This window comes from Lytechinus variegatus, chromosome 19, assembly GCF_018143015.1.
Source record: "Lytechinus variegatus isolate NC3 chromosome 19, Lvar_3.0, whole genome shotgun sequence".
Taxonomy (NCBI): Eukaryota; Metazoa; Echinodermata; class Echinoidea; order Temnopleuroida; family Toxopneustidae; genus Lytechinus; species Lytechinus variegatus.
The window spans coordinates 9,910,562-9,936,931 of record NC_054758.1 but is presented as its reverse complement, the minus strand read 5'-3'; the positions used below and the strand labels follow the sequence as shown (position 1 = coordinate 9,936,931).

Genomic DNA, 26,370 nt, shown 5'->3' with positions numbered 1-26,370 from the left:
AAAAGTTATTTCAGTAATGGCACCGATGGTACATATCACTGTTTTAGACAATCCAAGTCAAAGTTGTGCCGAAATATTGTAGTAATTGCAATTAATAAGGGCAGAATCTTGCATAAACTCAAGACCATGTACACAAGTTTACAGGTTTGTGTACACCTTTCGTCCTCTGTCTAGGCAATCAAACTGTTATGCAAGTTTCTTTTTTTTTACAATTTAATTTGTACTCTAAATAGGGTTTGGTGTTGGGAAAATATATGGAATCGACTATTTTTTTCTAGAGATTGTGGGCTAAATATGACCTGGAAATTTGGCCTTTGGGCTCAGTTTGCAGAATAAGTGCCTCACAAATAAACAACATGGTCCTGTTACAGAAAGAGTTTGGTTTAAACGCAAGTCAAAATATCAAGCGCAAGTCCCGAATACGGGTGCTTCATTTAATTGGCTGAAAATCAAGTTACGCAAGATATTTGGAGTTTCGTTTGATCGCAACTCTTTCTGCAACGGGCCCCTGAAGAATGTTGGTTTTTCCTCGATTTATCCTTGTCAGATATGAGCTGATATTGATCCTAATAATGCGATAGGCTGAAATTTGTTACAAAGCAGCCATATATTTCTATTTCATTATAGCTGGAATGGTAAAGCAGATTGATTGCTTTAAATTGTATTAAGTTTTTGGAAGATATTCATTAGAAGTGCATCATGTTCAAATTGCATTTAGTAATTAGTGTTTGGATACGTGTCTTTTCTCATGTTAGAATGACAGTGAATATGTAGGAAACCTATCAATACTTTTTTTCGCAGGTTTTTAAAACACTTCTTATGAGTTTAAATTTCATTAAAAACGAATAAAATAAAAGCATAAAACCTTATTTCTCTTTAGGGGGAACTTACAATACTAGACTAAACGAAAAATATGTGTTTACGCCAATGCTCCCGAAAAGTGCAACTTACGCCAGTTTAAAAAAAACAAGCACAATCAAAAATATGAGTATGAGATTGATGGTATACTGTATATTGCTAGTTTATTTTCCAAATTAGAGGGAGGGGGTGTCACTGATCTATATTAATATACTACCAGTAGTGTGCATGCAAACTGGCTTACAAAAACATCTAAAACTTTTCATCAAGGTGCTGTACAGTGCGTATCAATAAAGTTTACACTTTGTATTGTCAAAAACATGTTGACACTTTAGTGAGCACTGTCCATTTTTTTGTAAAGCTTGTAGAAATCGGTTTGCGCAGAAATGCTCTTTTTCACGCCGTGTCTACAAAAAAGGCGAAATCAAACTGACCATGCGAGACATTTCTCATACAGTTCTCTTACATTTTTAGCCAAATAACGTATATGCATTTAAAAATTTTGTCACAACTTTGCCACTCAAATAAGCACAACCTTTGCCCTCTTTTTTGGATTTGAGGACCTAACTGAAAACGTGCAAAAGTCTATTTACCATCTGAAATGTTTAAAATGCGAATGGTTCATATAGTTCTGCTCTCGAACATTCAAAATCCATGTAATTTTCATCGTACCCTCTAGATTTGTAGAGGAAGATGTTCTGAAGAGGTCAAGATATTTAAACCATGGTGTCAATGGGCTCATTTTCACAATATTATTGTCCAAAGTATTGCAAGTTCGCTTGAAACGGCCCAAAATACCTTACAGAGACGGGACAGAACGGAAAGGGGTGCAACAAGAATCTAAGCAGATCCATGTGCCTATATCGGCTTTTAACGCAAACTTTTCTGGCATGTCATTTTCCAATAATCATCGGAGAGAGACGTGGAATAGCTTCACAAAAATAGTCAATATCACATTACGCCATACACAGAATTATTACGGCAATCAAGTATCAATTTATTCAATCGTTATGTTCATATAAAAATGTATTCAAAGACATGATAAAAACATATATACTTGTATCACACGGTGTCATGAAAAGACTTGCACGAAAAATCGTTGTGGACGCAAAAATGAGAAATTTATTTGAACATTGTAGTGCACATGCACCTTTTGGAAAACAACAAATTAAAATATTTATTAGCAGTTAGAAACATTTCAAACAAAAGTTTACAAAAATAATCAATACATGCCATAATTGATTAACCTTTTTTGTTAAAAATTGCATTGTTTCGTTTGTCTTAGCAACGTTGGCGATGTTTTGGGAATGATTTGCATAACTTATTTACACAACTTTTACCAAGCTTATATTCATATTTCTCCATTGTAAAACGAAATTATGGTTTTACAATACGTAAGGGGAATGAAATCAATATAAAAGATAAAATATGAGGTATAAGGTTATAAACTGTTTGAAAAAAGTATTTTCTTCTATATACATGAAAAACTGAAGTTTCGTAGAATTGCCACATGTGTAGACTACGGCCCATATCCTGAACTCTGAATTTGCTTATATACACCATGTACACTCTGGGATAAAGTTGTGGTTTAACTATGGCAAGCCAGTTGTTACACAGATTTCTAGCCTAGCTGGTTCAACTTATCAATGACAATCAAATCATTCTTAGGGTCGACATCTTAAATAGTTTTCTCCATCTTCAAAATATGGATTTCAAAGAAAGAGAAAACAGAAACAGTGATCATAAGAAACATACAAATGAAAAGAAAAGACAGTTGTTAACTTTCCATAATTTCATCAGAGGGTTAACAATGACCTAAGTTAAACTGAACTTCATAATACGAGCCTATTTGTTCATGAACGTCAAGCATACCAAGCGAAAAGAAATATATCGATACCGATAACAATTACTGCTACGATATCAAGAATGACGACGTCACGCCTAGTTTGTACAACCTTTTCCATCTGTTCTTGTTCTCTCATTTTAATATCCTCATCAGAAATTGGCTCGTCGTTCGAGGAGAATCCGCAGAACCACTGGTAGAAGCGTTTCCAAGATGACTCCTTTTCTGTAACTTCGTCACCTTGGGAACAAAAATGTGAAAATTTGTCTTTAATTATTTGGAATGCAAATGTTATTTATTGTTTATTTTATTCTCTTTGTATGCAAGTTGTTGTTTTGTTTCATTATTACATTTCCTTCGTAAATTCCAAAGCTTTCTGCATCTTTTTTGTGTGTATTCAAAAGAGCGATGTGGAAACCATTGCATCATTATTGTTGCTATTATTAGAGCCTCTTAATTTTTGGTCGTCTTAAAGGACAAGTCCACCCCAACAAAAAGTTGATTTGAAAAAAGGAGGAAAATCCAACAACCAAAACACTAAAAATTTCATCAAAATCGGATGTAAAATAAGAAAGTTATGACATTTTAAAGTTTCGCTTAATTTCACAAAACACATCCTGGTCGGTATTCAAATTGGCAGACTGATGACGTCACCCACTCACTATTTCTTTTGTATTTTATTATATGAAATATGAAATAATCTAATTTTCTCTTCCTTGTCAAGTGAAACTAAGTTTTATTTCTCCCTGAACATGTGGAATTACCATTATTTTAACATTTTAAGGTTAATTTAAGTTGGTCCTTATTGTCAAATTTTTAAAAATTGAAATATTGTATTATTCAAACAATAAAAAACAAAAGAAATAGTGAGTGAGGGACATCATCGACTCTCTCATTTGCATATCGCTGAGTTGTGCATATCACAAATCAGCGAAACCTTAAAATGTCATAACTTTCTAATTTTACATCCGATTTCGATGAAATTTGCAGCGTTAGGTTTGTTTGATTTTTCTCTATCGAATCAAATCAACAATTTTCTGGGATGGACTTGACCTTTAAAGAATTTTCCACCGCCGTTCGGTGACACGACATTCGCTCCCGCGACAATTGTTCCTGGCTTAATTTGGTGCAAGATGCAGGGTTAGGGTTGCAATCATGGACCTGGTCACGGAGGAATATCTATTGTTACATGGTGTGCTGTGACAATGATCAGCACCCCCAGTTTAAATAGACTAATCCTCTGTTGATAGTTCCCTGGTTGCAATAGGGTTCTATGTTAAGTTTAGGGTCGGGTATAGTGTTAAACCCAGAGTTGAAGTTAATGTGTGGAAAGTAGAACCGAGCAATTGTCGCTGGAGTTGCTGTCAAGGAACCCGTCGTTTAACCTCCTTACTGCTTTGTCTGAAACCTTTCTGCTTGTGATGGTTTGAAAAATAATGTAAGGTTTTTTTTCGGTGTATTTTGTGATTTTTCTGCATTATGTTTTGTCTTTTAAATAGCTTTCAGGATACAACATTGCAGCTCTCTGATATGCAAGCACATCACCCGTGGAAAAAAAGGTTTTTCGACCCTTTTCAGGAACAAATGTACCTTGACATTTTCTCCCCTTGCAAAGCTGGATAAAACGTTTAAAACCGAAATAGAAGTCTTTTTGTCAGGGACTTGAATGTTTCTAGTTGACAATTTTAATCATATGTGTTTTGATTGCAATTTCAAAGTTTATTCAGTCGTATCGAAACATCAATTTAAACTGATCATCGTTAGAGTAAACAAAACTTGACACATCTTTTATATACATTAACAATTTTGCTTCTGCATTTGCTCTTTTTCTTGGGAAAAAAATACTGTAAAATAATTATTCATTTATACCACGACGATTACGTTACCTTCTCTCGTAATGTGGTGATCTGTTGGGGATTTTTCTTCCACAGACAATGTAGTTTCTTCAAAGTCGTCATGTGACAGCTATTCAATAAATAAAAGAAGGGAATTAGTATTCTTAATCAGACACCATCTGAGTAATGGTCCCTGGAAAGAAAATAGTGTGTCCACAGTGTGAAACACAATCTGGGACCCACTTTACAAAGAGTTGCGATTGATCCGATCAATGGTAACTATGGGAAGCCAGCAGAGTCAATATATAAAATGCATGTTTGTTCAAAAGAATGTCTAGATATGAATGTATATCCAAAAACTAATTGATTTCTTGACAATTTGGTGTGTTCCTCTGTTTACAAAGGACAATTTGCAAATTTCCCGTTGAAAAAAAATAATGGCACTGATGGATCGAGTTACGACTCATGGGATCATCTGATGTCATCTTCATACCATTGAATTAGAACATTTCAACAGTATCGCATATTTACAGATTCCGCTATTTGAACACACCATCAAGACACTGATATGAAGGGTATCCACACTATAAAATTATCTTCACTCTGTTAGATTATCAGTGTGAATCGCATTTCTACATATTCACATATGACCCCGCACTATGAACACACAACGAAGGAGTGTGTGTCCTCACTGTAAATATCTTCACACTTTAATAAAACAGTATGTGAACACACTATAAACACACACACTGAAGGGGTGTCCACAGTATGAAAATATCTTCAAACTTTTAAACTTGAGCATTTAACAGTGTGAATCGCATCTTTACATATTCACCTACGTGAACACACACCTGAGTGGTGTCCAAAGTGTGAAAATATCTTCAAACCCTTGAGCTTGAGCATTTAACAATGTGAATCACATTCTTACATATTTCACTATGAACACACTATGTGAACACTCACCTAAGTGATGTCCACAGTATGAAAATATTTTCAAACTTTAAAGCTTGAGCATTTAACAATGTGAATCGCATTGCTACATGTTCCACTATGTGAACACACTATGAACACACACCGAAGAAGTGTCCACAGTGTGAAAAATATCTTCAATCTCTTATTTACAGATTTCAGTATATGAACACACTATGGATACACACCGAAAGGTGTCCACAATGTGAAAATATCTTCAAACTTCAGAATTTAACAGTGTGAATTACATTTTAACCCAGTCTACTCTGTAAACTTGTATGCTCGTATTTTGAAGTCCAAGTTACAATAGACCATGGTCTAACTCTGTGCGAAAGTTTTGGGAAGTCGAAAATATAACTGGTTTGTTTTATGTTGTTCGTTACTAAAGTTGACTTTTACCCTTTTTAGACAGGCTAAAATTTCCTTAACCCCGTACTATTGGTGGGGCTAAATGGCAATTTAGCCCCACCTATAGTACGGGGTTAAGCTTAGCCCACTTTCGTTTTACACAGCGTTTTTGCAAAGTGGGCTAACCCCACCTATAGTACGGGATTATTTGGCCCTGCAAAAAAGCAGGGTTATCCCACCAATTGCGGTGCTAAGAGCAATAGTACGGGGTTAAGATCGCATGTGTAAAACGAAAGTGGGCTAAGCTTAACCCCGTACTATAGGTGGGGCTGAATGGCAATTTGGCCCCACTAACACTAGTCCGGGGTTAGCGAGTTTCGTGTGTAAAAAGCAAGCATTCCTTATCCGGGGTTAGCAATAACAATTTGGCATGTGTGAAAAGGAAAAAAAATAGTACGGGGTTAAGGATAGTACGGGGTTAGCGATAGTCCGGGGTTAAGAAAATCCTGTGTAAAAAAGGGCATTTGAGCTTTTCATGCTTTAATGGCGAAGAAAATAAGTGACGTTATTATTTCCTGACGATGCGGAAGATCACAGTGTGTGCACAAAGTAGGCTTTGTGAAAATGACTTTCAACCGTGTTAAAAATAGTATATTAACATTATGAAGATGATTTCGCATCGCGTCCCACACTGTGAACACAGATAGGTACAAACTTGGAGCACATTGTGAACATACTGAACAAACTGTTAACGCACACCGTTTGAACACTTTTCTCTTTCATAGTGCTTAGTCTTACTTAAATTGTATCTTTTGTCTTTAGAAATATAAAAAGAAGCTAGACGTATATATTTACATCTTCTTTGGTTTGTTTCTCTTCGCTCATGATGTATGTATCTAGATTCGGGTTAGTTTTTCCTTCCAGTGTCTTGTTTTTCTTCAAATCAGCGATGTCCTTCCTCTCTTCGCGACTGAATCTTGTCCAGAATGTCAGGCGATACAGCTGAAAGTCCAAGAAATTTATTATACATCTATCTAGAGGTTATGTTATTTGTATTTCAGTAGCCAGGGTTGATAGGGGAAAAGGTCTAATCCTGTCGTTATCTCCTTTTCTCAATGTGATTTTTTTTCCTCAAACCCTCTCTTAAACCCCCCCCCCTTCCTTTCTACGTTCTCTCTGTCTCTCGCCGACTCTCTGTTTGTGTATGTACATGGACCTACTAGGTCACTGGTCTGTCTAATTATTTCTATATTTGTCACTTGAAATATCAAATGGCGGTCGCCCCCCCCCCCTCCCTCCCTCCCTCCCATCCGTAGTACATTCCCATATTAAACTTGTCTCTGAACACAACTAGCTAGTCATATTCGACTTCCAATTCATCAATGTTTGGGCCTTTATCCACAGTATTCTCCTGTGGTAATACTATATATTTTAACATTTTCATTATTTTGAATAATGCAGGAATTCCTTGTCTTGATCGAACTTTCACTGTCTTTGTTTTTCTTAATCTTATTGTGACATCATCTTCCTACCAGATTAGATTAAGATTACCATTCAACATCATGATACTAGTGGATATAATTCCATTGTTACGCAGCAATAGCAATTACTTACGTAATCTTTTGGAATAGGTTCTGATAATAAGCTAATAATCACGACCGATAATGCAGTCCAGCAAAAGAGGAAGAGTGCAAAATACATGTAATGAAAGAGGATCGCTGCAGCCGCTTCCGGTCTCTCATCCGGTTCCCCGCATCCCGGTTCCGGGTAGACGAAATCGAGTACCATCCGAATTAGTCCGATAACCAGCGCGCTCATGAGACCCCAGAATGCACCAGTCTCATTCACCCGTTCCCAAAGGATACCAACTAGGCAAAATTAGATTTTGAAAGAAGAAAATAAAGTACCAATTTACACTGAAAATTGTTGAAACAAAAACAAAACTATCATTATGTAAGCAACTTTGAAAAGATAAAGGCTCCGATGATATGTTATCCTCTTGATTAAACAGTACTTATATTCTAAAAGATCGTTCTCAACGTTGAGATTTGATGGTTTTAATATTGATATTGGCAACTAAAGTTCATAATTGCATGTCGGTAGTTTTCCCCCTACGTGACCAGAAGGGGTCATGAAAACGAGAGGGTTTTTTAAAGAAAGAGAAAAAGACATCCGGTGTTCAACTTAAGATAAAACGTCATTTGTAAAAAAAATAAAAATAAATAAATAAAAATCACACACACATTAAGATTTTAGAAAACAATATTTCAGTAATAGTATGAAATCTGAACATCAATATTTTAATACACCGCAATTACAATTTGTTATTATCATAATCAATAATTTCAGTTTGGACAGTTAACTAGTGACTGTGTAATTTTCTTTCCATACCTGTGTACACGGCTGCGATGGATGGAGCTAGGTACGCAGATACTTGTTGGATGTAATCAAATAATCTTCCATTCTGGCTATTTTGAACGACAGGCACCCAAAGAACACTGACAACTACCAGTATCAAGACAAACACTCTGCAAAATAAACAGAAACAGTGTTAGAAATAATGTAAATATCACAGCTAACATCTACAATTTTATAAGCCTAATTATTTATTGAGTGACATTAAGATCTTGCTTCATTATACACATCAATTATTAATATTTTAATTATTTATCAATTAATATTAGGACAGCATTTTTCTCTCTCTAATCGTTACTTAGTCGTTGATTTAGCTGCAATAATACATCTTTAACAGTTGAAATATATGGTTTTAACGATATCCAAAATAAAAACACCTTGGTATTCACAATTCTACCAGTTTTATGTGATAAGAAACGGGTCAAAAATCAAGTTTTTAAGATACGGAAAATAATATGGGTAATGAAATTGCAACGGTCATTTTTTGGAAAATCAATCTGGCTGATTTTTCTTTAACATTTTTAAATATTATTTGGCCTGAACAAACCTTCCAACGATCATGAGTTCCAGCTCGTATTTGTGTCTCTTCTTTTTGTCCAACTTTATCATCTCATTCTCATCCGGGAACTTCCTGAGATGCCGCCATATGTCCATGGTAAAGATGGATGACCCACTGTTAAAGATAGACGTCAACGAACTCATGAGGGCGCTCAACATTACAGCTAACATTAAACCACGGACACCTTAAGGGAAAGTTGAAAAGCCAATGATTTATTTTGGATGAAACTTTTAAAAAACGCAAATTATACCCCAAGATCATAGACAAAAGTACAGAGACATTGACCTTTATGCTAAAGTAATTTTAGTCTTAAGTTGTAGTTTAACTATGGATAGCCCATTGTGACATATAAATATCTTTACAGTAGAGGTACGATATCAGCTCATTTGACGCTCATTCTGAGCTGTCTTGGAATGAATGAAATATAGATGTCTTCATTATTAATTAGAAAAGAGCACATTAGCATGAGAAAAAAAACAGAATGTAAACGAAATTTTGACACATTTGGCTTTCTATGGTGTTAGTACATACGGAGTGAAGAGGACTTCAGAATAAGGACAATTTGTCCTTCTTTCTGAAGTCAAAGTATATGGTCTATGTTTACACTGTATGTTGCATTACATCGCCCTGATCTTTACCAAAACTTAAAAGGTGGAGAAAAATCGCATACTAAGTATTCACTGACAGTCATGCATGATTTGAGAGTGGATAGCTGGGAAACTTGTACTGTGAGAAGTTTGTGCCACAATTGGCTAGCCATGATTAAACCACAACTTTAGTCTAGAGTTTTAATCAAACCTCAGTTCAGAAAACTGGTCAGCTTCGAAAATGAGTTGTACATGAATACCTGCATTGTCTTAACATACGGCACAACAAACATGTTTTGGATAATGATTTGTATCTAGAATATACGTATGGTTTCACTGTGAAAAAAAATCGAACTGAAATATAAATTCCACCCTAAAATGTATATTGACATATATATTGGTTTATCTTTTGTAATATAAAATGAGATTTTTTGTCTCTAGAAATACATTTTACACATTTGTTCAATTTGGTTATCTTCTATGATAACGCACTCATGCCAACGATCTGTGAAATTTTAGGGGTTTGCTTTCTTAAAAGGCCAAATAATATGTAATTTAAATGTAATGATCTAACAGAACTTGGATACTATTCACCTTGGATGGCAATAAGCGTACCACGCTTAATTTTCCTTCCTCTTCTTTTCATTTCATTTTACTCTCTTTTTCGGGGCGAATACCTGGAAATTTAAGTTGGGGCGATCACCCCTTTTCCGCTTAAGTGCCACCCCTACATAAAATACATACCATCAGGCAGTATATTCATCACCATAAGAGGATAAGCGAGGTTAGAGCAACTTTCTTTGTTTCCACAAATCTCCTCACAGTTATCCACACAGGCGACAATATCTGTGAATACAAAATATACAAACAATAGCAATATTAAATTCAGATATCATATGATTTTCATGTGGTTTTAAATCTGCATTTCATAATATTTTATCAATAGATTGAAACCATTTAGCAATGAATGTGATTGCGATATCAAGAAAGATGCAAAAATTGCAATATTTAGAAAACAATTCAAATATTTTAAATTATACATAGGAAGTGAAGATATAAGAGAATAGACCGAGATTAGGTGTTCTTTATTAAAAGTTATATTCACGCGACATTAAATGCGTATGAGGGTGTGGGTGAAGGTTGGCATGAATTTTGTTTGTTTGTTTGAGGTTGATTTAGGTAAATACGAATGGGTGTCGGATCCATGGGACGAAAGTGACGAAGGAGTAAGCGTGAGTTACCTTCTGTGTGTATGTGAGGGTGTGCGTGGGGTAATGATATGGGTGTGGGTTAGCGTGCATATGTGCATGTTTGTTCTTCGTTCAGAATCCGTGGATAAATATGAGTCACGATTTTGTACGAGGGGAAGACGACATGTTGGTGTAGTCCAGTGTGTGTCGGTGTGTGTGCCAGGGTGTGGGTGAGGGTGTGTGTGTGCATGTACATTTGCTCTAAAAAACTATTAGGTGTTGATTTTTCAGGTTGCGTTATGGTACTAGTATGGGTTAGTCGTTGTGTGTATTTGTTCGAAAGTAATAGGTGGTTTCTATAAGTCTGTATGAGAGGATGTGTGTGTGTGTGCAAGGGCGCCGGAAACGGGGGGGGCAGGGGAAATAAAATTTGGGGGGCAAAGAGAGTAGAAAAATGATAAATGATTCAAGAACGAAGTAACCGATGAAGGCACTTTTCTGCCAAAAATTGTCATTTCCATTGTCAATTACATATCATAGTAAGCCTCGTGTCTTTTGACGAACACGTCCGTCGGTGAAACATACCTTTGATAAGCCCCTTTTCCATCTTATTTCAGTGTGAAAACGTTTAATCTTTTAATGAATACATTTCATACTAAAAACCGAATTGCAAATTGAAAGTGGTTCACCAATGCATGCTGGCTGTGTCGTCTAACAAACGCGCAGTCGCCCAGAAACGCGCAGACCGGACCCGATAACACTAACGCGCGTGAACGCTAGTTACTCGAGCAACATATGGAATCTATGTCATAGCTGTCAAGCCCAGAATCCATAACATCTCGAGGTCGTCAATATCTCATATACTTGTTGCCTGTGTAAGTTATCCCTGAAATAGTAAGTATAGATTAATAAAGATATAGATTTAAATTATGAAAACTTAGGGGGGCGTATGTGTCAGGATGTTTTATTTATTAGATAACAATTGTTTTCATCACTTTAAAAAAAATTATATATGATTTTTAAACAGCTTATTAAGCTATTGAAATATGAGGATTGAAGTGTTGAAAAAAGTATGTGTGTGCGAGTGTGTATATGTATATGCGTGAGTTTTTACGCATTCTTTTATGCCTGATCCGATGAGATCTTTGTAACACTCTACAAAGAAGGTTTACCCAATATTGGGTAATTAAAAGTGGGAACATGAATTTTAGTTGGGTAAATAGATATCAAGTATTTTGTAGATTTTACGCAATGTTGCGTTTAAATTTACATGGGGCAAAAAATAACCAGCAACAGTGCACGTTCCCTTTTTACCCAATATTTGGTAAAATTTCACTCAGTGTTTTCAGAGTGTATGAAAATCGTACATAAACGCGGTTTGTGCCTTTTTACCAGATAAAATTATTATAAGCAAGCAGCATTTAATTTATAAATGAGTGAACAATTTACCTGGATAAAGTATTCTCGAGATCATCCCTGGCATTACGATGAAGAACAAAGGAGTGATTTTACAAAGCCCAGCAAATAGAGTGGCTCCTTTTCCATGTGAAAGGTTTTTGGCAGCCAGGGTTCGTTGTACTATCACCTGCAGAAAAAATAAATCATTGTATATTTGTTAAAAGAACTAAAGTGGTGGTGCACAGGAGTGTCAAAAAATATTAAAACTCAGGATTTTTTCTTTGAATTTTGCTCTTGTTTTCTTTCTTAGTGACTATTTCGGTTTTATCCTCTCTGGGGTACAAAAAATATTAAAGTGCAGCATGTATATTGTGCTTGATAATGTTTCTAAACGCTGCAAACTGCTAATAATAGCATGGCCGGCTGGGAGAACAGTTTTCGGAACTGAAGTGGCTACCCTGGGTAAATATGCCTTTATTATTATTATTATCATCATCATCATTATCGTTAATTTTACTATTCCAGGGATCCCGTACAAAAGCACTCACAGGAACATTAAATGTTAATTCCGCACTTTGAAATTTCATGAAGTACTCTACCGTTTCTCTCGGTGTTCTTTGCACACACTATTTCATGTTGGACATACTCTGGACACACTGTGTAAACACTGCCTTCCTTACATGATTGTTGCCATATTATCTTATATTTTAATAATTATTTAATGCTGAATATACACTGAATACACTGTGAGCACACTGTTTTCTCACTTGGAACACAATTAAAACAATGTGTTCCTCACACTGTGGACACACTATTTAATGCTGAATATACTTCAAACACACTGTGAACACACTGTTCGTTACACTGTGCACATGCAATTTGATGTTGAACACACTCCGAACTCTCTTTACACAGTGGAAAGACTATTTGATGTTGAGTATGCTCTGAACACACTGTGTTCTTTACACTATGGACACACTATTACATGTTGAACACACTCTGTGGAAACACTATGTTCTTTACACTGCGGACATACTATTTTATGTTCACATACTATGAACACACTGTGAACGCACTGTCTTCTCTACACTTTGGACATACTGTTTAATGTTGAACATACTCTGAACACTCTACACGGTGGAAAGACTATTTGATGTTGAGTATACTCTGAACACACTGTGTTCTTTACACTATGGACGCACTATTACATGTTGAACACACTCTGTGGAAACACTCTGTTCTTTACACTGCGGACATACTATTTTATGTTCACATACTATGAACACACTGTGAACGCACTGTCTTCTTTACACTTTGGACATACTATTTAATGTTGAACATACTCTGAAAACAATGTCAACACTGTCTTCTTTACCCTGTGGACATATTATCTAATGTTGAACACACTCAAAACACACTGTTGACATACAATTTAATGCTGAACATACTCTGAACACACACTCTACATATACTATTACATGTTGATCATACTATGAACACACTGTGTCACACTTATATTCTTCTAGCATGGAATACCTGGTCCGTTGTCCAGTACCAGAGTGAAGCGGTGGTCTGGCCGAAGATGAAGCCAGGCCAAGGTAAGTCTGAATCTATAGGGTCGCGGAACAAATGAAAGTAATCATCTCGGGGTTCGCCACACGAATTGTTCCCGTACTTGGTTTCATTCGGTACTGCTTCACCGTACTTACTCTCCAGGTTTGAGTAGCCACCAATCTCTTTAAAACCTTCAAAAGATATGTCAGTTTATTAACTCATATAAATAGATACAAATGTATATGCACATATGATACATCGGTGAAGCGTTTCATGAAAGGAATTGTCGGACGTTTTATCCGATAAGACCTGTTTTATCCGACAGTTACTATAGTAACAGTGCTTCTCAACCAATCAGAATCCAGAAAAGTTGTCAGATCCGCCGACTTGTCGGACAAAAAATAATATTGATGAAACGCCCCCCTGATATTCTTGTTAATTTCCTCATCATAATCACAACTCTCGTTAGTATGATTATATTCAATTCAAATAAACATTTATTTTCTTCCATTTCAAAACATTTTCCATAAACATTAATTCATACAAGAATCAAATTGTTGCGAAGAATATGAATATGTACATGTTGGGTTAAAGAAGAAGGCGTATACCCTAAAAGCCGAGGCTTGAGGCGGGATATGCCTATAGACAAAAATACACTACAATCATTGATAATGATATAATGATTGCTAGGTTTTCAAATTTGTATCAAAGCGACTTGTCATGCTTGTGGTAGCTGGCAATATTTCATATAGTCTACATTCCCCACTCCTTGTGGAACATTCGTAAATTAAACAATATAATATATGTTCTTACTTTCGATGCAAAGCCAGAGGGCGCCTCCAAGCATGATAATAGCTTGCAATGTGTCCGTATAAATAACTGCTGCCAGTCCACCGGTTACGGTGTAGAGAGCCGTAATACAAAGAAGCACTACGATTGAAAGGTATAGGTTCCAACCTAGGGACTGTTCGATGAACAAAGCACCGGAGTATAGATCAACCTGGTATAGAAAAACGAAGTATAAAGGGAGCATTTAAACAATTTTTTGTTTGAATTAAGTTCTCGTTCTTTATTTGGTTTGATTTCGTTCTGTGACAATATTGTATATTGTTTCATTGGTACAATCATTCAGATAATACTTACGTACATATGCACGAATGGATCATTATAAGAAAACATAGCTTGAAGCAAGACGATCACGGTTTGCGAATATGAAATCACCAGTACACTATCAAATTTAAGCACTTTAACAGTGTGAACCACATTTTTCACAATGTGAACACTGAAACTGTCGGGTGTCCACAGTATGAAAGTATTTTTGCAATGTTTAGTTTAAGCATTTAAACAGTGCAGATCCCGCTTATATATATATAGCCCACCTTTATAATCACTAACACTATCTGCCCTTTCACATGGTAAAAAAAATCGTACTTTGAATGATAGTTCCAGTGAAAAATAATGACGTGTGAAACCAAACTAGAACATGATTAGAATCACGAACGCTAATCACAGTCACGATTAACAATGATGATTCAAGATTAACGTGTAAAAGAACCTTTATCGTGGCGTCTTTAAAACTGAATTGTCTTCATTCTATTACAGCTGATCAATATAAAGTTGTGGATCACATCCTTACTATGTGAAAACACTCTGAAAAAATGAGAATGCGTTAACCGACACTGGTAGGTGTTCTTAAAGAATCACAGCCTGTGGTGTTAAAATTACACCCTGGAGTTTTATTTGAACATAGCACCAAAGAGTATTAATGTACCAACCACAGGATATGTATTAATACTCTTGAGTGTTGAACTTACACTGTAAATTTTACATTGGAGTAAATTACTGGTTTCGTCATCTATGTACACTGGCTAACACCACATTTTTTTCTATAAACTGCGTGACACTGTGTTATTTCCAGGATAGACAGACGATTTATTACTTACAGATATCTTGGTGAAGATATAGAGAATGAGTGAGATGGTAGCTATGATCATTCGGATTCGTATCCCGCCAAAACGTTTCTCCATGAACTCGGGTAGGGTAAAGATCCCACTCGCGAGATAGACTGGTAGAAAAACCCATCCTAGCACTTGAAGAATGATAAGGGCCTGTGAATGTAATCCAAAGATAAGTAATGTCAAACTCTTAAACATTCACTAAACTATTACTAGATATTCATCGGCGCTACTCTATTTTTTTGTTGAAACATTTATCTTTTACTGACTTTTCTAAGTTTTGTTTTATATGTTTAAGTAAGCTCATTGCGACTGAATTAATTTGGGTTACCCCTAGACTAAGAGGAAAATCGCAACAGCTAAGCAAAATGTCTATTGTTTGATGAAATATATATTTTTAGGATTTTTGGGGGGAGGATACACTCTAAAAAAATATTGGGTAAAAATGCTCCATGAGGGTAATTATGTGTCCAACCAACATTCGGCATTTCTTTTGGGCATAAATTTTATTTATCCAGTGTGATGAAAATGTTGCCCATTCTTAAGTGATTGTTGCTTATTTTGTAACCTTATTGGACAATAAATATGCTTCCCGCATCGGGTACAATTATGGCAAAAATTGGTTAAACACATAATAACCATCGTGCTGGTTAAAATTTAACCTAATATTTTTTACATTGTACACATGTAAATGAAACTATGCAACTTGTTACAATTACATAGTTCTTAGCTTTTTAAATCAGTTTAAATCTACTGAAATCACTAAATTTCATTGGGTGATAGAAACCCTTTTTTATAGACAGAGTGCATTTTTTATTACAGCAATTCTTTGCGAAATGTTTCCTGATCTTACATTGAGTTCAAAGGCTCCGACAGCTATGCCCGACGCGGCACCAGACCCAGCTAAGCCAATGAAATGCTCACTTCCGATGTTGCTGGCAAAAAGTGACGCTCCAACCTAAATTCATAAGTTTAAAAAATAAGCACTTTGCAGTTTCATAAGTAAGCTCAAGATTAAATTATAAACTTTATGAAAGGATAAAATGACCTTATGATAACGTTATAGTTATCAGATCTAATTCATACTTCATTAAAGAGGAATCTCACCTAAGGCTTATGTTAACCTCATTGTTATTAACAGGCTTCATAGTTTATGAAAGGGGAAATAACCTCACGATAACCATATCGCCTTATTGTTATTGGATTACAGATTTAAACGTTTTGTGTGTTGAACATGATAGGTCCATAACATGTATGTATGCAATATATTTTTCATAATAATTGTCTGGATATTGGTTGTAAGTTTACCCTTAAAGAAAATGGGGAATTATGACGTACGTGATTAAAAACCGTGGTTTCTGTCATATAAGCGCTGAACTAAGCAACTGATAAATCACTTAAAAGATTTAAAGGTTAGCTTAAGGTTAAATTGTAAACTTATGAACGGAGAAATCACCCTATCTTGCTTATGATAATGTTACTCTTATCAGACTTCAAACACCAATGTTCCCTATACTGTTAATTAAGTTTACTTCATGATAGGTCTATTCTTGCTGTAGATATATCTTGATATATTGTTCGGATATATTGGTGGTAGAGTTGCCCTTTAATTATTCATATTTGACCTTAGTACTGAATCACTTTGAGCGTAATCCTCATTTCATTTAAATAAAGGAGGATCACAACTTTTCTCGACAATTACTGAGTTTGGAAAAAATATACATGTATTATACATTAATCATTTTCCTAATTTAGTTATTTTCTTAATAATATTTCGTGTGTTATAACTCTCTTAACACATTAGATTGGATTGATATTAAAAGACAAACTGTACTGTTTGTTCGGTACACAACAACAAACATATATTTTATAGTCACCTTTATACCCTTGGATTGGACTTTTAAAATCAAAGGTCAAAACTTAAATCTTGCCAAATATCTCAATTGAACAGGATGAGCGGTCGTTCTTTTAAACGGACTTTGTTTTTACCTAAGATAAAACGTACTGTTTATTGTGGACGTCACGACATACCCCAAAATATGTTTCCTATCTTTACAAATTGGCACTTTCCTCTTATTTCAATGATGGTAAAAATCATTTCAATAATTATTTTTCGTCAGTTCTGAATGATATGAATATCAAACGACCTGACAAATTAAACTTTTATTGTTAGAGATATATATTTTTGTACGACTGGCTTTTCAAAGTGAAAACACTAATTTAGACTTGAGTTTAACGTACCCCCAAATTCAGAATATGGGCCGTTTGGTTTAAGTTTATAATAGGCCTACATGTACTAACAGATGAAGGGCTTTGATTAAAAATGTCTGATTACTTACGGGCAGCCATATCATAGCACCACCAGCTAAGAAATATCCTTCCGCACTCCCTCGATTAGACCTAAGCATTGACTTGAAAAGGAAGAGAAAAAAACAGCTTTAAACTCATTATCATTGACTTGAAACAGTGAGAAATAACCAATGACTTGAAAACAGGAAATATGCATTGACCTGAAAATGGGGAGAAAAAAAATTGTAAGAAATACAAATCAGCTTAAACCCGTTATCGTTTACGTACAAAAGGGAAAACTATTTTTAAGAAAAAAAGTCAGCTTTAAATTCGTTGTCATTGACTTTAAAAATTGGGAAATATATGTATTTTTTTTAAATAGCTTTAAAGCTAAATGAAAGTAAATGCATTAAACACTGATTTCGTGAGATAGTCTATGAAAGCAAGCCATATCATCCTAGATCTAGATCTTTTACAGTTAGGTAAACTTAAATATGTGAAATCATGAAATGTCATGATTTAGCATATTTCTCAGTATTTACACAATTTATTTCAGAATCCTTGACATGCATTTCTTATTCACACACAAAAAAAACGCTCTAATAGATTTTTTGTGGATTCTGCACGAACTTAGTTTTGAAATCGTTTCCACAACTGACATTAATTTTTGTCTCTAAACTGGTTATAATTGGTTTGGAAAAAGAAAGAAATTAAGCAGTGACTTGAAAATGGAGAAATATAAGTAAGGAAAACAAAAATCTGCTTTGAACTCGTTATCATGATAATGCAGACATTATTCAATATTCTCTGTAGTGTTGTTCTTGGTTGTGTTATCTTGGCTGTCTGAGATCAGCAGATGATTATGAAAATATGTGAAAATGTTTTTCAGAACTATATCTTACTTTCAACCTACAATACTGGTCGATTATGAGGTGTCTGGAACCCTTGAAATATTTTGAAAAAGTTTGGGAAAAGATCATTTGTTCACTCATCCTCCAAGTTATGGAATAGCCTCCCTGAAAACATTAAAGTGTTTGACCTCTGAAACTTTCAAACAATACCTTAGAACATTTCTCTTCAATTCGTCTTAATTTTCTTTATAATTTCCTATAAAGCACCTTGAGCACTCTAGGTGAGTGGAATTGGCGCGATATGTATTTTTTTTATTATTATTAATATTATTATTGTGAAATATTTCGTAATACATTATATTTCACTTAATCATTGTATCGTAGGCCTAATTTTTCAGCATCACAATTTACATATATCTTACAAAATTTATATTTCCATGCTAAAGGATCTTTAACATAATGAACCATTTACGAAAATTTTGTTCCGCTCATCCCCTCAAAACATGGATGATGACACTTGGCATGCTCTATTGCATTTTTGTCGACAGAGCTTATTATTATCCAGAAGTTTCTTACATTATGTTGGATGGCAGCTGCTTACTTAATTTCTTTTGTTCTTTGATTTCCTCGTTTCTTTGTTTTTTTGTCACGTTTATGTGTTGTGTTGTTTTTGTCGGTGTAAGTTGATTGATAAAATGTTGTCACGTGTATTATTATTAAGTAGTTATATCAAAAGTAATGAATAAAAAAGGGAACCTTATCTACAAGCAATCTACTTCTAAGGTTTCCTCCACTTTTCCGTTTTATGTACTTAAACAAGTATTAAGAATGCTTGCTATTGATACTTATATAGTCCACGTGTGTAATGGTTGCTCAAAATAGTTATGTACACCTGTAAGTTAAGTTATCAAGTTTTGTAACATAACTGATTTGTGGGAATAAAACCTAAATGAAAAATGAAAAATGTTCCTAAAGGCTCCTGTATTACTACAATGACTCCATAAGAAACGAGTGTTTTTAGAGGGGGCATTCTGAGGGTCTGATATTCGCCCTATCAAAATTATTTCTTGCGTCAAACTACTATCAAAATAAATTCTTGCGTCAAACTACACAGATATGTCATCGGTTGAAAAGAGGACAATTCTGAAGGGAAATGTTACGACAGCCAAGCATGAATTAGAATATTTTGACAAGGAACACCCCGCTGACGATAGATTGCAGCATGGAGCTATTAACAGAGAGCTCTATGATTGCAGTTTGTTTCGACCTCACAACCTTGTTATTTTCGTCATATTATAACTCCTTTTAACCAAAATGTCTCAAAAGCAGAAGATACGTGGTCTAGTCCCACCAAAGATATCAACGCCATATTGACCGACAGAGTGCCATTGGGAATAACGTGATATATTTAATCGGTCTGCAGTCGATGACACAGTGGCATAAGGATGTGAGTAACTTACACCAAGTCCAACAGCCAACACGAAGACGAAGTACATGACAAGGACTCCGATGTCGAGCGGAACGAGCTCCTGACTGATGTCCGTCGCCATCGTGATCCTGGACGTCGGTATCTTCGAAAAAACTGATCTAATGGGATCCTGTTTCAAGCGTATACAACAGACGAAATTCCTCTAATTCCTAAATACTGATCCTTGATATCCTAGCAAGATCGAGATTATTGATGTTCCGTCATAAGAGTTTTGCACGACCTACACAGGCAACATGGTCGCTCAACGAGCCTCCGAATGTAGATCCTGAAAACCGTTCCCATTAGCTAGTTTTGAGATACATTCTTATCTTGACCATGTTAAAAAAGGCCCTTAAATGCCGACAGATAAAAACAAATAGTCCGAAGCAGTCTACTCCCCTTTGTTTTGGTAATTAAAAGCATTGTGTAAGACGATCAGTACAGATTAAACATGCTGTAGTTGACTTCGTGGACTGTTATTGACTTCGAGGTCAAAACAAATATAGATTCCAATATACATGTAACACGTGATAGCGTTATTTATTTTTCCACTGCCATTTTATCATAGGCCTTCGAGAAGCTTCTTAACTAGCTCGCTTAATCGGACAGAAAATAACAGAAGGTAACCAATATAAGAATGCCATTTTTTCGACTACTGGTAATTTTTTTAATGAAAGATGTTCTTTAAAAAGGAATTTTATGTAGGAAATTTTGAACGTGTAATTATGCGCGTTTGAGCAAATCAGGGCCACTGGCTTAAACCATGGCTTTGTTTCCCTTTCTTTGTTTTTTTTATTTTGATTTTATTTCTTTTTGTTCAGCTTCCCCAATCAAACCCGAACCTCCTTACCCCCGACCTATTTATGCTTACACACATTATAACACACTCAACAACTCACTTACGTAAACGGGGCACCCACTCACAAAAACGCACATACATGTAGGCATTCACATTTTTTTTAAAACAAGTTCACACTTAGTTACCAATAATGCATAAAGCATATATTTGAAAGCAGGATAAAAGAGCATTGTAGATTAAATACCTTGCTCACGGGCATATGTGCCGCGGCCGGGGATCGAACCCCGGACTTTCCATGTATAGCCAGGCGCCTTAGACCACTCGGCCACGGCACCTCCACACACACATATACACCCACCTCACACACACACACACACACACACCCACAATCTTGTACGTATACACATGCAACATCATATCAAACACACTGTATCATCCACCCAAACATACACATACCCACTCAACCGTGGTTCCTTGGTATGTCACCTTGTTTGATCGAACGATGCAAGCTGTTGATTACGAATATCTAATTAGGTAAAGATAAAGCAAATATGCCATTACGTGTTTGTTCAACCATTCCTTAAAGGATTACTCCGGGTTGAAAATATTTATATCTGAATGAATTAAGTAAAATTCATGAAGCAAATCTGAAAATTTCATCAAAATCTGATAATAAATAGCAAAGTAATGGAATTTTAGAATTCGGCAATATATTGTAAAAAAAAGTTATAGATATATTTTATTCATTTTCCGTTCACAAAGCAAACCAAAATCAAAGTAACAATACATTGTCAAATTTAAAGTACAATATCAATCGGAATACTGCATAACAATTATAAGGCATAGACAATCAGAACTAATGCGAGTTAAAGTAACTTTGACTAATAACAACATAAAACAGAAAGGAGGAGCTTGCCAAGAAAAGCAATGCTTGTAACTTAATTTCAATACGTAGAGGCAACATGAAAAAGCAACATAAGCACGTTGTCATGAATATTCATTAGATGGTCTGATGATGTCAAATCCCCACTTTCCTTTATGTCATTACATGAACTCATGCGTAAATGATATGTATCCCTTATAAGTATAATGCCGTTGCAGCAATGAATATCTACTGCACTTTAATCAGTAAACTGTTGTGTTTCCAATATTCTTGGTTCATGAAGGAAAAAAAATTGATTAAAACTAATGTCAAATAATAAAATAAAATACAAAATAACAAGTTGGAATATGGCATCATCAGTGTGCTCATTGAATATTCATGAAGAACTGTTTCACCGGAATAATGCAAGTCTTTTAATACCTTAACTCTGTTATTCCTTGCCCGATTTTTATCAAATTTTCTGTGTTTTCTTTGTCTGAGTTTTCTTTATCTGTGCAAATCATGTAATTTTCAGCCTCGAGTATCCCTTTAGGCCAGGTTTTTATGATCAACTTGCTTTCATTTTTATTTATTATGTGCAATTTAAACAATCTATTGTAAAAGCGGGATGTAAAACAATGTAAAAAAAATGTATACTAGACTTTGATAGAGACGGATATCAAAGCTTTAACAGTACTTTGGGATTTTTTTTTCACTATTACTTTATTTCTGCCAAAAGACAGCAAGAATATGTACAAGAAAAAGAATTTACCATCGACTAGTGCCTGAGGATGACTAAAAAAAAATAGTTTCTGTTATGAAGCTCTCCTCACTAGTCGCGGTTTACAAATATACAAAAGTGAAATCGGTATAAAATGGCATTAGATATTTAGATGCATTACTTATTAAAACAAAGAACTTAATATCACTATTGGAAGAGACACGCGATGAAAAAAACTTTAAAATAGAGATAAATGACGATTGATCAGTACACAGGCTATATTTCACGCGAAACCTTGTACCAGACACAAAAGTAGGGCCTATCCGTTTAACTTATTTGTTCATTCATCATCGCTCAAACAATCCAATAAAAAATTAGATACTCGAACTGCTGATTTACTAATAAACTTACGATTGTTTACTCATACTTACGATAGGTTTTTATTGGTCTCCACTTATAGCTAAAACATAATGGGACAGGATGAGTTTCATTTTTATCAGAGCCTGTACAGGTATAAAAAATATTTGAACATCGCCATGCGGCTGGCACAAGGTGCCACGAGCCTAATAACAACAGGAAGACAAAATATATTCATTCGACCCAACCCATTTCAATTTTGTTTATTGAAATAGTGTATAAATATGATTAAGTAATATTTATTTCCGTTCAACAAAATTTTCAAAGTAACAATACATATTCAATATAATACAGACAGATCAAGGACATTTCGTAACAAATGTTGAATATGAATTAAACAAGACTACTTAAGGTGTGTTGCAATAATTTTATCTATGAAAAGAATGTAGAAATGAACTTGCCAAGAAAATCAAAGCTTGTATTAAAGGCATGCCCCTAAACTTAGTTTCAATACTAATTATAAACAAACGATATATACCACTATTTACACAAATGGAGACGGACACAGAAGACGAGCTTAAACAAGTAATCCACAAATATCAAAATAATGCGAATAAGTGACAACAAAAATAAGAGAAAGAAGTTTAAATGATAATAATTACAGTGATAACAAAAATAATAATTTACCATCTAACACTGATTATAGGAAGGCAATAGATATTCATTCGAACCAACCCATTCCAATTTTTTTTAACTTGATATTGCTGATTGAAAAAGTGTATTAATATGATTTAGCATCTAACACTGATTACAGGGAGGGAACTACTAAACTTCCTTTGCCCAAAGTAGGACAAAATATTGATTATTTTGAAACTATTTTTGACTGGCGGTAGAACTTAAGGTGATGAATTTGATCCCATGAGGAGATGTCTTCATGAATGCCGATTTATTTTTTAAATGAGCTGGCAAAGGTACCCTATTTTGGTCAGATATGGAATGTATGAGGTACATCATATACACTAGAAGTAAACAATAAACCTTTTAATTTCAACTTCATTTTTAACACACGAGTATATTGGGAATGTTTTACACGCGTGACCCCAGAAAGGCGTTAACGCGCGCGAGCCCTGGAAAGGAGTCTTCGAGTAAATCGTCTGACAGCGATTGCGTGTGCCCTTTTACAGCATGATTGCGTCGTTATTACGTCATTGTAGGCAATAAAAATATACCAAACGAACGAGCAACCGAAACTGCAAACCGAAAAAGGATTTTCAGGTAGAAAATCGAGCTAATAACACCCTTCTGTCAGCCATGCGACGAAATGTATAATGCAGTCTTATCTCAATGTAATGTACACAGTTTTCATCTCCACAGTCTCATCTCAATGTACACAGTTTTCATCTCCACAGTCTCATCTCAATGTACACAGTTTTCATCTCCACAGTCTCATCTCAATGTACACAGTTTTCATCTCCACAGTCTTATCTCAATGTACACAGTTTTCATCTCCACAGTCTTATCTCAATGTACACAGTTTTCATCTCCACAGTCTTATCTCAATGTACACAGTTTTTATCTCCACAGTCTTATCTCAACGTACACAGTTTTCATCTCCACAGTCTTATCTCAATGTACACAGTTTTTATCTCCATAGTCTCATCTCAATGTACACAGTTTTTATCTCCACAGTCTTATCTCAACGTACACAGTTTTCATCTCCACAGTCTCATCTCAATGTACACAGTTTTTTATTTCCATATTTTTCATACATAAGTTGAATCACACTGTGATCACACTTGATGTAAAGGTGTCCAGTGAATGAAACTGATACACACCGTTAACTTTTAGTGTTCAATCGACAGTATGAATGATGTGTCAGAAAAAAACCTGTTGACTACCGAATCATGTGATTCCATAGGCTTTGTACGGGCCAACCCTGTTCTAGTAGACAATGAGTTAAGATAAAACAGTATTTCCTTGCCCCTTCCATCGTCCTCGCTTCGCTTCATGCCATTCTTAATCAATAATATTGATAGTGTTACTTTAACACTAAGTGTGTCAATATTTACACCATCCAGTCACACCCTCGTTATAATCGGGTACAAAGTTTATAACGACCTATTACTATAATGAGTTGTGCCAGTGTGTTTTTAAAATGGACAAGGCAAACTATTGTAGGCGAATTATATGGGTAAATTAAAAAAAGTGGTTCTGACGATTTAGCCCTCTCTCGTAACTTGATCGATGCTCATTTTTTGCTGTCATTATTACTCCTTTTTCAAACCTTTTCTTCATCATATATTTATTTTAAAACAAAATCTTATTCAGGGTGATCGACCCAATGTGGACTCATTCCTCCCATATAATCTACAAAAATCTGAAATGTCATAAAAGATAATATTGAGCCGAGTGAGGATTGAACCCCTAAATATTTCTATAGCCAAAAATGGAGGAAAACAGGTTCTCGGATACAAATTGATGATGACCATTTTTTTTCAACCAAGAAAAAGAAGAAATCGAACAAGCTTATTGATATCCTTGGCTAAGGGGTTTTTGCGCGCAAGATAACAAGGTACCTTTGCATAAAATGTACAGTCAATCTCTTAATCGATGGTTGGTTTTTTATTATAATTTATAGATTCAGATTTATTTCCAACAGAAATAACATAAATATTGATCATTTTCATAGATTATAACAAACATTTACAATACATTAATAATAATCATGATAACTAACATATAAAAAATAATACAAAATATTTTGTAGACAAATAATATATGATTTGGATAGAAGAAAAGTATCTGTGGAAATGGGGGATTCACTTATAAGCATAGCTTGTATCATGTGAACCCCCCTAAAGGAAGAGAAAAGGGAGAGAGGGAGAAAGAGAGAGAGAGACGCAATGGTTGCTATTTGCCTACGGAGATTTACTGAATAGATTAAAAAGAAAAGGATAACTCACAGAACAAGACAAAACGAAAAATTAATAGAATAAAATGAAAAAAAAACAATAGCAGGACGACAAAAATAGAAATAAACGTAAAATAGAATCAGGACAAATTACGACCGAAAAGAGAGGATAAAACAAAATGATAAGACTAACAAAAATAACTTGAAGTCTAAGAGGAGATGATAACGAGCGGGAACTAGTAAGAAGAAGAATAGGAGAAAAAGAAAAAGAAGAAGAAAAAGAAGAAGAAGAAGAAAAAGAAGAAGAAAGAAAAGAAGAAAAAGGAACATAGTACTACTACTAATAATGTAGACTTATATCAAGGTAAATCCACTTTGTAGAGTGTTCACGAATTCAAGTGTTAAGAATTTTGTATGAAATACAGAATGAATTAAAAAGAAAAGATATATGACAAAATTTTTGAATGAATTAGAGAATTAATAAAAAAGGGTATATGACAAAGTAAGAATAAGCCCGTGTGAAGTGCATCGCATACTATGAAGAATATTTGATGTTTTTGTGGTTGATGTCTTCTTGTTTAGTGATGACCATAGCGGGCGC

At 34.9% G+C, this 26,370-nt stretch overlaps 1 protein-coding gene across 1 annotated transcript; it reads right to left on the bottom strand.

Moving 5' to 3' along the window:
• Positions 1–1,835: 1,835 nt before the first annotated feature.
• On the bottom strand, positions 1,836–20,590 carry LOC121405998 (sodium/glucose cotransporter 4-like). The gene is made up of 14 exons (XM_041596996.1): positions 20,112–20,590; positions 17,851–17,922; positions 16,365–16,469; positions 15,500–15,664; positions 14,370–14,556; positions 13,539–13,747; positions 12,054–12,189; positions 10,159–10,260; positions 8,816–9,011; positions 8,245–8,381; positions 7,468–7,721; positions 6,709–6,855; positions 4,588–4,666; positions 1,836–2,941 (listed from the first exon to the last, which is right to left on the bottom strand). The coding sequence occupies exons 1-14, from the start codon at positions 20,199–20,201 to the stop codon at positions 2,721–2,723; spliced, it is 2,100 nt and encodes a 699-aa protein (XP_041452930.1). The 5' UTR covers positions 20,202–20,590; the 3' UTR covers positions 1,836–2,720.
• Between the last annotated feature and the right edge of the window lie 5,780 nt (positions 20,591–26,370).

Excerpts from the sequence above, each read along its gene's own strand:
- LOC121405998 (XM_041596996.1), bottom strand. The coding sequence starts at position 20,201 with ATGGCGACGGACATCAGTCAGGAGCTCGTTCCGCTCGACATCGGAGTC. Across the intron at positions 10,261-12,053 it reads CTCGAGAATACTTTATCCAG|ATATTGTCGCCTGTGTGGAT; the intron begins GTAAATTGTTCA and ends TTGTATTCACAG. Across the intron at positions 9,012-10,158 it reads GATGAATATACTGCCTGATG|GTGTCCGTGGTTTAATGTTA; the intron begins GTATGTATTTTA and ends CTTTCCCTTAAG.